The sequence below is a fragment of the Nymphaea colorata genome, chromosome 9 (genome assembly GCF_008831285.2).
Source record: "Nymphaea colorata isolate Beijing-Zhang1983 chromosome 9, ASM883128v2, whole genome shotgun sequence".
In the NCBI taxonomy this organism is placed as follows: Eukaryota; Viridiplantae; Streptophyta; class Magnoliopsida; order Nymphaeales; family Nymphaeaceae; genus Nymphaea; species Nymphaea colorata.
In genome coordinates, this window is record NC_045146.1 from 22,566,668 (window position 1) to 22,580,723 (window position 14,056).

General features: G+C 39.0%; 1 protein-coding gene across 1 annotated transcript; it reads left to right on the plus strand.

Annotated features, from left to right (window-relative positions):
* The first annotated feature begins 820 nt into the window (after positions 1-820).
* On the plus strand, positions 821-3,960 carry LOC116261380 (uncharacterized). The gene is made up of 4 exons (XM_031640113.2): positions 821-1,395; positions 1,869-2,243; positions 2,778-3,395; positions 3,653-3,960. Exons 1-4 carry the CDS (start codon positions 901-903, stop codon positions 3,782-3,784), a joined length of 1,620 nt encoding a protein of 539 aa, XP_031495973.1. The 5' UTR covers positions 821-900; the 3' UTR covers positions 3,785-3,960.
* Positions 3,961-14,056: the final 10,096 nt, after the last annotated feature.

The following is a 14,056-nucleotide window of genomic DNA, read 5'->3' on the forward strand; positions in this document are numbered from 1 at the left end:
TCGTGGTGTGATTTTCTTTTCAAACCCATAAGAAAATATATATATATAACCAAACACTTAAGTCAGTTATAAGAACCAGGCCCTTTAATTGTTTGTTAAAAGGTTATTTTAAATAGCATATAAACATCCTAATACATTTATAACAACTATTTTGATACGAATCAAGTTGTTTTTATGAATAACATTGATTTTTCTATTATCGGAACGTTGATTATGCGAGATTCATTCAATTTTGCTTATTTTGAAAACATTATTCAATGCTAAAAAATGATGAACTTAATATATATTTCACATCAACCTATCCTTAAGATCATATTGGTAATGTTATGTTGAAGTAAATACTTTAAATATGATATTTAAAGGGACTAGCTTTGTCCAGACCTATTCGTAATATATATATATATATATATATATATATATATATATATATAAAACTTATTTACAAGGGTTATCCAATTTATTATGATGGAAAAATAAAAAGAAACTAATATTAAATGATAAAATTTTTATTATCTTTTTTTAATTATTCATCATGATAATGATGAATCGGACAACACTTATGAATAAGTACAACTAGATTCACCATTCAATTTGTAATAATAATAATAATACAAGATTGATCATCGGGAATTTTTTTAGCTTTAAAAGCAAAAATTTAATCTAGCTATTTTTGCAGTGTTGCATTTTATCACTAAATTATATTTTTATTTTTCTGATAAGCTCAAAATGAAAAATTGCCCCTACTGTTTTTAAAAGATGTTATCGGACGCAGACGCGTCCAATTTAACCGCATACAAAAATAGCGAGCACCCGAATGAAACTAGACCCTGTGCATTTGAGGGCTTTTAAACGATGGAGGGCCGTAGCTAGGGTTCAGGGTTTTTGTTATTGAGGTTGAGTATGGGGAAGAAGAAGAAGTTCATCGACAAGAAGAGCTCTGCGACGTACCGCCTCCTCTTCCGGGACTCCTCCGACCCCAGTGCCGGCGTCTGCGAAGGAGCCGCCGCCGAGCGCGTCTTCGTCAGGGTCGACCGCAACCCTCTCCCCTCCCGTTCTCTCCTGGATGCAGACGATGACGGTGAGCCCAATCCGGACCTCGAACCCGCGGACGATTCAATTTTCGCCGACGCGGATGATGACGAAGACGAGGTTGACGTCGGAGGGGAATTGGGGAATTCTGCTGGGGAATCTCGGCAATCCGGTGCAGGATTGCGACCGTCGGGTAAAACGGGAGTCTTACAGGAGGAAGTGAGGAAGGAGATCCTGGAGCTAGGGTTTCCCGACGATGGGTATAATTACCTCGTCCACTTGAAGGAAATCAGGCACGCTGGGGGCGGCTCGGCGTTCTTCCCCAATTCGAAGGCGAGGCTTGATAGGCTGCCGAGCGACGTGAAGGTCAATGCGAAGAATCCGTAGAACCATCCTTTGTTTTATTTATGGAACCAATTTATTTCACTGGAGTCGTTTTCATTTTCTTTTATCCCTCTCTATCATAAGTTGTGGTCTCTTTCGGTGTTCTGTCTTAAATATTCGTGACTAATCATTATTTCGCTATATTGTTAGTGCTATTTAGTTGCAATTATCTGTGCAGTGCAATTTTTTCTTAAGAAATCTTGCGTAAGACATCAGCTTAATCGTTTGTTTATTTCAATTTGGAAGGTTCAGTATTTTGCAGTCATTTTTTCATGCTTTTCTTTCATGCTTTTCTTTCTTATTTTGGTGTGAAGGGAGACATGCTACTTTAATGGTCAATTTGATCGGCAATCACATGAATTTCTGTACTCTACGAGCACTGCAGAAGTCATTAATTGCAGTTCTTTATGTAGGCTGACTTTTTGCTGTTTCTTGTTAATTTTTGTTGTTGTTAGGCATATGATGCGTCCAAATTGCCCATGCAACCAGAGAGTGCACATATTGATTCTCTATACACTGTGGCTTCGAAAACACACAGCGTGAAAGTTCAGAAAGCTGTTGATCCTGATATAGCTGCTCTTCTCGATGATGACGACATTTCGCGATTTGAATCAAGTGGGGAGGAACTTGAGGAAGATTTTGTGTTGCTGGCCAATCAGCCCGAAGAAGGCGAAAAACAAGTAACTGAAGACAAGAAGGTCGCTTTGAGTGCAAACCCCAGTTATGCTTCTTCCATGCGAGACGAGACGAGGGCCACTTCTGCCACTTCTAGTCTTTCAGCGGTTGAGAAGCCCAGAGTTCGTCGGCTTATTGACGAGCAATTTGACCTGGTAACTTATTGGCCTTCAAATCTTTCTTTTAGATACAGCAATTCGTGTTTGCTACATCTGAGGTTGTTTCTGTACACACACCGTGTCCAGAAGTTCCAAGGCCAGTTCCTTTATGGCATATCTTAATAATGCATGCTACTGAAGACTGCAAGGTTTTCTGAAAACAAGAGTATGGTCTCTGCATAAGTTTTTTTGTCATGTGAAGGAGCAATGGTGAATAATTTTTTTGCGCATGCGAAGAACATACTTCGGAGTACAAGACAAGTGCTTCTCATTCAAGTGTCTCATATTTGTCTGGTCCATGGAAAGGCATTAGTTAATCGAAATGAATTAGTCCAATTTTTTTTTTTTTTTACTCATTAACATGTTCCTTATAATATCTTATCATGTCCGTGAAAGTGCATGAACATGCTGGAGAGGTTTTTCATTCTTGAGCATTTTTATATGGATTTTACAGTACCGAAGATATTCTTTTGTTCGTTGGGGTTTAAGAAGTAACTGCTTTTCGCTGTAATGCTACCATTCTGCTTGCAGCTAGCTCTGAGGGAATATGGCAGTGATACCGATGATTCCGAGGAATATGATATTGACGCTGCAGGAGATGGTGATTTGCTTGCAGCTAAGCTTAATCAGGCTCTTAAGGATCATGTAATGGATGACTTGGACATTCTGAACAAGTATGAAGCCCCTAGGAGTTCTGAGCCTCAGGATTTAGCACTTGACCAAGATTTAGAACTTGATCCTGCAGCTGATGTGAAGAAGAAGTGTGCAGAATATGCTGAGATGTACGCCAATGAAAGCATAGAAAACACTGAGACTGTCTTTGTTGAGGAGAGCAGCAGTGATGAATCTGAAAAGTGGGACTGTGAGACGATCATTTCTACATACTCAAATCTTGACAACCATCCTGGAAGAATTGGGGAGCCAGAAGCTCCCAGGAGAGGTGTTGAGCGTGCTTCTAGGGGTTTGCAATCAAGCAGGCCTCTGATTTCTCTTCGTGGAAAGAATATGATCCCTGTGGATTTCTTGCCTTTCAAGAGAGGAAGCACCACGACCTCTGACAAGGCAAAGGCAGAGGCAGTTGTGGCGATAAATGACAAGAAGGGAAGAAGTCAACGGGTTGAGACCAAAGAGGAAAAGAAGGAAAGAAAGGTAAAAGTTTGAAAGATCACTAACCTATTTATTGCACCTGTGGCACAAGAAATGCTAGGATTGTCTTAAAGGCCAAGGATAGCAACATTTTCTATATGTGGATATATATATATATATATATATAAAATCTTTTTATGCTTCTTAGAGAACTTTTCATCTTATCTGGAAACAAAACCATTTTAGTGGATTTAAAATGAATCAACTGAGGCTGAAGTACTGCTCGATTATGTCCCTGATGAGATTGTGCTCAAATGCAGGCTGCTGTGAAAGAAGAACGACGAGAAGCACGGAGAGCAAAGAAGGAATTCAAGGGCATATACAAGGGAGAAGCAAAGCTTGCCCAACGCGTTGCTGCTCTTTCCGGTCCTAGTGCCATTCGTCTCATGTGAGCAAGCGCTTGAAGTTGTTGAATGTGCTTTGCTGGTTTCGTGCTTTTCACCTGTTATTATTGGCCTAGCCTTGTGGCGAAGGAGTGGTCTAAATCACCCTGGTGGATCTTGTTTTGGATGTAGAAATTTGATTTATAGTCTAACTCTATAATACAGAAAGTTTCTGGTTGACTCGATTCTTGTTGCATTTCCAAATCTTTTTTATATTTCATGCAGAACTTCAGGCTTTCCCCATGAAGGTTGTTTTCTCATCCTCGTTGAAAATCCCGGTGACAGACATGAGTTACGAGAGAGAGAGAGAGAGAGGTGCCCATGTGAATGGAGAATAGCGTCCACGGAAAATCAAATAAGAGATGCACTGTATCTCGTGCCTCCTGGTTACACTATGCCCTTTGGGTTTACCGATGTCATCCCCGGTCGGTGTCCTCATTATCGGTTCTGAACCTTACATATATGCTCGTTTCAATGTTCTTTTGTTTCATATGTTTGTCACTTTAGAAACCTTATTTGGTGGCCATGTTAATGCTCTTTATGTAGTATGTCTTATTGATTAGAATTGGGGTTCGGTAGGTCAGTTTCGTTCTTGCTAACATGGAACGGATGCCCTAACTCGTATATGTCTCTTATGAAGATCATCTACATACAAAATGTCTGCTCCTTTAGAAGAGCTGCCAACCTGTAAACATCACCAAGGCAAGCGGTACATCTTTTGCCGTAATATCCAAGTTGGGTGCACTTTTTCCAATGCAAAGGAGATCACAAAAGGTTTGTTCTCGTAGAGACAAAAGTATGCTTCTGATGATGCCTAATTCAGCACAATTTTTTTCTCCGTTTTTTTTTGGCTTTGCTGGTAGTCTTCTATGTCACTCACTGATAAATTAGTAAGCATTACATCAGAAGCCTTCACATCCCAAGCTTATTGGTAAATGACATTGGACAACATAATTGGATTTTCTTAACTCTAAAGTAGCTTTCTAGATGATCCACTTGATCCCTAATGATTCGGAAGCGGCACGTTGATGTCTGTTAGGATGGTAGCTGTATAAATAAATATACATTACGAATTACCTACATTTTGTTTTAACCTTCTCATTTGCAAATATGCTTCTTAGTACCGTTGGTTCTATTCCGCCAACGGAGGGTTCATTAGAATAATAAACAGCCACAGAACAACAGGAACTTAATAACCAAGGTTATGCAGCCAGACTTGGACTAAGCACTTAAGTTGGACCAACACAAGAAAACATGCAAGTTTGACATCTTTAACAAGGATCATAGATGTCATACTACTTGGAAGAAATAATTTGTCGATGAGGTAACTTAACCAGATTTTCAAATACTGGGACAGATAAATTGACAATTTGATTTCCCATCAACAATAAAATATAGTAGCAGAAGAAAATGTTCTCAATAATGTACCCCCACTCGCCGTTGAACAACTCAGAATAATCACCAGTTGCACAAGCATGGAAGTTGGTTCAAAAAGACCAATTCTTCTTCGAAAAAGGTTTTCCTACTAAATTTTCTGAGAAGGTGCGGATATCTAGGCCAGCATACTCAACTCCCTCTGTCTTCTCGTTTACAGGCATCAGCTTGTATACATGGCATGTTGATAAGTCGTGAAATCAAATTCCAAAGGGACTTTCTTTGCAGAAAAGTTGCAACAATTGTATTTGGTGGTGCATATGGGAACCTTTCTTTTCTGGTTTTCTTGCCATTCAGGCTTACTGCAGTCTGATCCACATGGAGCTGATGATGGAGGCGCTCTTCCCACCTGGCCAATGGAAACTAAAACAGAAAGACACTGACAGGCTTTGATGCTCAATCCTTATTTTTCGGCTGAGATGTGACTCGAGTGTTCCCCATGTATCGATATGTCAAGAAACAAACTAAGAGAGACGAACATATTAGCATCTCAACTAAGTCTCCTCTTTTGTTATTTTATCACTTGCATCTTCATGAAGAAAAGAAAAATTCACAATATTCACAAGCTGCATAAATTAGCATTCATTAGAGAAAACAATTTCTACCCTCTGCATTCAGCCACAAAGATAACTGGTTTCCTTCTATTTAGCAACTGATTAAGCGCCTTAAATTAAAAGTACCCGAACTCGATCACCATTGCTGATCCGAGTTGCACTATTGGAAGCAGGAACAGAACCAGACAGGTAAGGAACGTGGGTATTCAACTTATGTGGAGGAGAGACAGAACTACAGCATAGAGCGTGGTTGATGCTGGGGAAATCATCAGTTACCATATTCATTTGGAGTTGAAATGGAGTGACCAACATAGGAGGAGGACAGTGGATCCGGATGTGGTATTGGACCAGGCTCTACTCCAGGATCCGATATGGGTGTTGGATCTGTATACCCATAATCTTCTTCTGTCACCAACGCATCCCAACTTCCCCTAACCTGTTCGTCATCCCCATCAAGCCTGTAATTACTTGGGGAGCATCCGATGGAGTAAGCCGCCGATGACGCCTTGGAGTACAACAAAATCGCCAGCAGAACAAGCAAGACAATCTCGAAAGACTTTGATGGCATATTCAATTTCATTTTCTTTGCGGAATTTCAATCGAATTTCCAATGAAAAAAAGTCAGTCACACTCCATCTATTTGTACGGATTTCCGGCGCATCTCCTTCATGCTATGCTCATGAAAGATCATACTGATTAGAAGCCGTAACTGTTACAGATGCGTCTTAGTTTCAAATTAGTTTGGGCTGAGCGCACCTTAGCTTCTTTGCCTAGAAAAAGTAAAGTTGCGTTAATACAGATCCCAGCTCATGTTGATTGCATGGAGGACAGGAGTCACAGAGGTGAAAAATTTGTAATAGCTTGTATGTAATTTTGCATTTGCCATAATCTTAATGTTTAAGAGGGAAAGGTTCTTTTTCTTGTACTCTCGATCTTTCTTTTTTTAAATAGTAAAAAGAAAGCTGTGGACCGTAAAATCTTTGTGTCTTCTTCTCCTTCTTCGTCTTGTTTCTTACAGTAATCGTTCCTAACACAGACTGTGGCCGTGTTTTGTGGCTGCCCATTTAGTCACTATGATGATCAGAATTTGATTTGCTGAGTAACTGGTTCAGAAGAACCAGTCCAAGTCGGGTACACTGTGTCCATGAACTAGATTTGGCTTAAGCGAGTAATTGTGAAAACTTTTTTGCTTGTTCTTGCTCTATGATTGACTGCTACCTGGCATGCCTTTCAGCAGCAATGGTGGCAGAGCCAGAGATCTCGCCAAGCTGCTAAGCAGGCAGCCACCGGGGCAGGCAGAAATTAAAGTCAGGTACTAACTCGCATGATCATTCAAAAAAAAAAAAAAAAAAAAAAAATTTGCAGGTACTATCATGGTCCCGTCTGGTAAAAAGCTGATGCACAGAAGAAGTCAGTGTCTAAGTGTTACACGCACACTTAGATTGGGACACTGTTCATGATTATGAATTCCATCAAGCGAGTAAACAAAGGAGAGAGTAGTATTTCCTTATAAGAGCATATATATATATATATATATATATATATATATATATATATATATATATATATATATATATATATATATATATATATATATATATATATAGAGAGAGAGAGAGAGAGAGAGAGAGAGAGAGAGAGAGAGAATGCACATGGTTGTACTTGTCTGCGAGGTAAGTGCATGGGGTATGGTTAGTGCATCGCCATAAATGAGCTTTCTGTTGAGCACCTGATGTGTGCATGAGACGTACAATGCATTATTTTGGCATTCTCATCCACCATGATCTACTGAGTTCTGCCATCTGATCCTTTGCCCATGAGGGGTGGACACTAGCCGAGAGCCGAGTTCAGTTAGCTCCAGCTCGGCTCAACTAATGAAACCTCGAGTTCGAGAATAGCTTGACAAAAGCAGCTGGAGCTCAACTTGACAGTTATGTATTGAGTTGAGCTTTAATTTAAGACTCGACAAACTTGTTTGAATATATGGACTATTACTTTACCATAAATCAACCTTGACTCGATTAAAGCTAGACAAATTTGAAGGAACTTTTGTAAAAACTTACATAATTAATTAACGTCAATATACTGATTTTTTAATTTTAAAAACAAGTCGCATATTTAAAAAATCACTACATGTTATTTTCGAGCCAAGTCGAACTTTAACAGTTCGAGTTCAATGAACTCAAACTCGACTCGATTATGTGAACAAGTCGACTCATAAACTCGAGCTCAACTCGTTAAGAAAATGACTCGGCTCGAACTCGTTCACGAGCCAAACCTTAACGAGTCTCTTTAAGCTCTCACTCCTATATGGCGGTCCCTCACCATCGATCCCACTTGTAACCTGACCTGATTTTATTTTTTAGGATAATGATGATGATAATCGGTAATCCCCATGTCGATGATGATCATCACATTTCCATCCAATCCAATTCAGACCTGAAGCTTTTATTCCCTAAAGATGATGATGACAGCTTAATATAATGACTATACAAACATAGAGAGATTTCAACAAAAATGAAGTCTCTTTGATGTGTGAAATGCTGGATTCCGAAATTGACATGCAACCAGCGGATGTTTTTCTTCTTTCCTTTTGTTTTGTTTTTTTTTTTTTTTTTTTTTTTTGGGAAATCGACTTGAATCCCATTCTGACATTGAATTTTTAGAGGCATTTGATGACACTTTCCAAAGCTTAAAGTAATGAAAGTTAGGTTTAGTGAAAATTAAGTTTTTAATAATTTTTTAAAAACTGTTTTTTTCTGTTTTCGTAACACACCAAAATTTTTATGGATAACCCTTGGAGTGAGATAAGGATGAAGGTTATATATTCACTCCTTTTTTGAAAAAAAGTTGTGTTAAATTTGGATTTTCTGCTCAATTTTGACGTCATCCAAGCACTTTAAAAAGTTATTTTACAAGTACAACAATATTTTTCGTCATAAGCAGCATTTTAAAAAGGTATCCAAATAATTCAGTTTCTTGTCCTAAATCCAATTGCTTGCCTAGGAATAATATCATTGGTAAATTGTACATCATTTTAGCCATATTAAGCTAGCTAGCTAGTCTCCCTTTTAACGTTCGTGATACCAACTTCATGTACTCCAAAAGAAGAGAACGATATGAAAGTTGAAACAAATGACATGACTTTGAGGCATGAGAATTTTAGAGAAAAAGAAAAAGGACGAGGGTTTAGACTTTCAACTTTCAACTAGTAGGATGAAATATTTATTTTACTTATCTAAAAAGTAGATGACTCATTTTGAATACATTTAGTTGTTCTCATATTGTGTGCATTATGTATATAGTTGAGGTCTTTCACTCTCAATTAATAGAATTAAATACTCCTCCTGCTAACTTAAAATTGAATGGTCCATTTTGAATACCTTTAATTGAGCATTCACCTTCTCTCTCTCTCTCTCTCTTTATATATATATATATATATATATATATATATGAAAAAGATTATAGATGTTAATGTTGTGGGGGTGTAGCAATGTTCCGGACAGCGGGGACCGATCAGGACATGATGCAAAAACACGGACATATGGAATGCATTTTATTCAATGCGATCGACATCGACAAGGAGTTGTCGAGATCGGACGGTTCATAATTGAAGGGTTGCCATCACAAGGTGTGGTCCCAGCAAATACGGAGGTACCGTACTGGTGAGCCCGTGACCTGTTTGCATCAATAGTGCCTTGCTCCTGCTTATGCAGCACGGATGGATCGAGCTCTTTTTTGTATATTTTATTGTCCACTCTAAGCAGCCCCACATGTCAAAATGCAGATGCTCTATGTCGAAATCTCTCTCTCACACAACCTTTCTTCTTCGAATCCCCAATTTGACGCTTCAATAAAGTAATCTTGGATACATGTGCTTATAAGATCTTGTTGCTCAATCATGATGGGATTTTTCTTTCTGAACGGATTATATCAATGAGTGAATCAGTGTTTCCTGAAGAATCGATATTGCATTAAAGTTCTTGAATTCATTGAGAACGGAGCAGATCTCTGATTCTGGCAAAGATCAATGCCAACATCTTTGTTTTTCTTGGCAGTCACCATCCACAGATTATAGCCGTCACAAATATTTCTTTGGAAAGGTTAGAGGATTTGCTCTTCTTTGTCCTGAAAGCCAGGTTTAGGGAGATCCTTTGTTGATAACTAAGCCGTGAGATTGCACTGATCTCTGCAACTGACCCACCTAGGCAAGTACCTGGATTTTTTTATCATTTGGGCCTCCGCTCAATGTCTTTTTCCTCTAATTCCTTACAACCAACGTGGGAAATATATGTTTCTGCACATATAATTGATCATTTGTTCCTTCTGCAACCCAAGAATCCAAGAACTAAGATACAGTTAACACTAAGAACTGCACCAACCAGCAGCCCAATAATCAGAAACATGGTCTTGTCCGATTGCACAAAGAACTACATGATTGTTACAGAAGAATACAGAGGAATAGTACTCGCATGCAGGATGTGAAACACCTCGTTCCTTCTTGTCACAGGCTACGTGAACACTGCAGAAAGGAAAAGTAGAGTGAACCTTCTATCCGCTGGACAAGGCGATCAAAAGAAAAAGAGGTGAACTCTGAGATTAAAGACACGATGGTTTTATTTATTTGGGTAGCGCTGCAGTGGGTTGTGCCTGTAAATTTTTGCACCATGACAAACAAAAGTTGGATGGAAGTTATATTAATTGGTTTACAGCGGAGATGGAGAGATTTCGAATCACTTGATGCTTCTCCTTAACAGGGTGAAATGGTTAGCGAGTGGATATTTACTTTTTGCTGTACTATCAGCAGTACACTGGCAAACTTTGTAGTTCATATTATTGAATAAAAAGGCAATTGGGTGACTGGAGCTTACTTGGTTCAGGGTGAGCAGTCCTTGAATCTTTCATCTTTGACCCTGTCTGCCCACGGCAATCGGTTCTAAGAAAAATATCATTACTGTGAATCAATTTACCTAAACTGATTCTCTTAGCACTTCTAGTATTCTTCTCTTTCTTCACCAAGAGGAAGGCTTGAGAAGAACTTTGATTCTTCTTTCTATTGTGGTTTGCCATTGTGACTGATCATGAACTCCGCTGTTCGACGTTGATGGCCTGGACTGTCTTTATCCATAAACTGCACAGGCAGACTGAACCGGTCATAAGGATTTATTGTCTCCAATATGAACATATCTCTCTGCATAATACAACGAAATCTAGCGTTGGCTTTGTGCATAAAAGTGTGCATGCCACAGGCTCAACCTGTTGCATCTTATATGTGCAACTAGTTATCCCGTGACAGATTGTACACACAGCAGCACCACGTCGCCTTCTATTGCCCACAGTTCATCACTCTCAGCCCAGCCTCAGTTTCTAGCTGCCTCTGTTTCAGGTCATTCATGGAGGTCGTTCTTGTACGAGAGAACCAACTCCTGGGTTGCATAGTTGATGAACGGAATAAATGGTGACCTCCCATGCATCGTCGGCGCCGTTGGCTCACTGAGGCCATCCACCGCGTTGGCTCTGTAATTTGAAACGTCACTGGTTTCTAGGCTTCTTACCAGGCGGAGAATCTAACCCAACAGCGTCGATCTGTGGGGGGAATTCCATTGCTGCAGATGGGCAGGCAGGGAGGCAGGCTGTAGCTCTGTGTGAGGCGACCGACAGTGATGAAAAGGATGCTCTGAGCTGCATTCATGGAGTACAAAGTAGAGACGTACGCCCTTCTCCAACATGACAGCCCATTCCGGCCAGTGGGATTGCCAGAGAAAAGAGAGAGAGGGGAGAGGCTCCCCACCAGATACCACAGAGGCGCAGACAGGATTATCTAGCAAAGTACGAAGATGATCACGAGAGAGATAGGAGAGGCTGCCCACCATACACCATAGACAGGATGATCTAGCAGATTAAGTACGAAAGGCGATCATCGTCGAAGGGGTTAAACGCCGTCGATCGATCGATATGGCCACTGAATTCATGAAAGATTCCTGCATTTTCACAGTGTAATTGGCTGAGATCTCGAATTCCACCTACAGGCTGTTCCTGTCTCGCTGACACACAAACCCTCTGCTCTGTGGTTCACGCTAGAAACGACCTTCATCTCTTCTTTTTGAAATACACAAGATAGACGACTATCATGTTCAATGCATCTCGACGACTAAAAACGAAAAATCCATTGTTGAAAAGCAGCCGTGATTATATAAACATGAACAACCATTTATGGTGTACAATAGTTTACGGTACAGTAACAGTTTACAAGCCTTTAAACAATCATGTGCAGTCCTTTCAATGACATACTTTAATTTTTGTAATATCCACCAAATTTAATATGCGCATATATATGTATATATATACATATATATGTCCAGATGTTGTTGGATCGTGACTAAAAAGTTCAAAATCTGCTACTGAAAGCATAGGCCCTTACTAAAAGCATCGTAAACTATGGCTGCACCATAAACGGTTGTTAATGTTTCATGACTAATTTTAATTTTTAACCATCCAATAACATTGGATAGCAGATTTGATTGAATAACCATAACGTTTCTAAATAAATGTAAATTGCCATATGTAACTTGATTTGACAATTAGATAAATTGGCGCCGATGTAAATTGTGTTTTAAATAGAGTATGCATAAATATTCCATTTTGATATATCATGACCGGCTTGACCGCGAATAAAAACTTTTGTCCTTCATATCACAAGCCGTCCATATGTATAATTTATTGGTGCTTTCGGCGTTCAATATAGGATGGAGGAGAACAATGAAAGGTTCATAGGCCCCTTGGCATTAGAATTCTATTTCTCTTCTTACCAAACTTAAAAAAGGCTACTAGCTCCATGGAAACATTACTATATAGTGCATGCTGCTTACGAACACCAAGCGTACTGGGAGGCATTGGTGACCCAACACTTATCTTCTATTCTCCAAGAACTCAAATAAAAGAAAATGATTCAACCTCAGACCTTTTTGCATGTAGCTCCACTAACGGTGGAGCTCCCCCAGGTAATCGATTGTATTATGGGTATTTTCGTTTTTTAAAAGATTTTTTTTTTCTCCTAACCATAGATCTTAATCTGCAATTGCAATCCTTGTTTTACATTTTTGCATTAAGAAAATATTAGATTTAAGATCGAGGAGGAGAGGGTCTCATCTTAAATCCATTATTTTCAAATCTTAAGAAGTTTACTTTAAGGGCAATCAAACGCCCCTGAAGTGGGTGCTTAACAATAACAACACTAACATAGTATTTAAGGAGTTAATTTGTTGCAAAGATTGAAGTAGTTTTATGAAACACCAAAATGCTATACACTACAAAAAAAGCTAAGCATTATTGACGGCCACAAAATGTCGGTGAAAATAAAATGAGCGTCAGTAATGGTTAAAAAGAGTATCAGTAAAAATCATCACCAACACATTAGATAGCAGAGTTGGCGTACGGTATCACCTGCGCAGCCTAGACGTAGGAAAACATTGACAATATATAGTTTTAGTTAAATGCAACACTTCAAGAGACAAAGAAAAAAAAAACTGTTGCTGCTTGTGGCTGCCAACAGAAGAGGCTGGTTAAGTTTGCCTAGCTCAAAAACTAGGTTAAAGTATCGATAAATCTACTTCTTACCAACTAACTTTGGTATGCCAAAAATAGATACAAAATTGGTTTCAAGGTGAAAGTAAAAAAAAAAAAAAAAAAAAGATGTTAAAGACTATTAAGTTGAAGGAGGTCAAGAGTTCAAACTTACAGCAATTATTTTAGACAGAGTTGAATTAAAAAAAAAACCTGTTTTAGAGTCTCATCTCACCAAACGAGAAAAGGGAAAACACCAATTTGCATCACGACTTTGAAACAAACACTATTTAAAGAAAAAGAAAGAAGAAGTTTTGGGTTTTAAGTAGTGGTGGAGTGAGAATTTTTTTTTTAAAGGGCATTGATTCGCAGGTTTTCATACTTGAAGGAACACTTACATATGTATCAAAGTAAATATTAAACCATCTTACATAAATATGAAATAAAATTGAGAACCTAGTGTAGGCAATTGCCCACACCAACCTATACGTGGCTCAGCCACTGGTTATAAGAGAACATGCATACAGAAAATCTAGCTAACGTAAAACCTCGAACTGAAAGGGCTAGCTAGCTAGCTCGGCCCATATATCTAGTCTAAGGAGAGTCCAAATTTGACGCCTAAGAGAATCCGACTGGGTGCCAACTTCCCCTCGAACAAACACGGTGTCGTATTTGGTCCCATATGCCTAGCGAGACTGCCCTTTTCTATGACATGATATATGGTAGTATT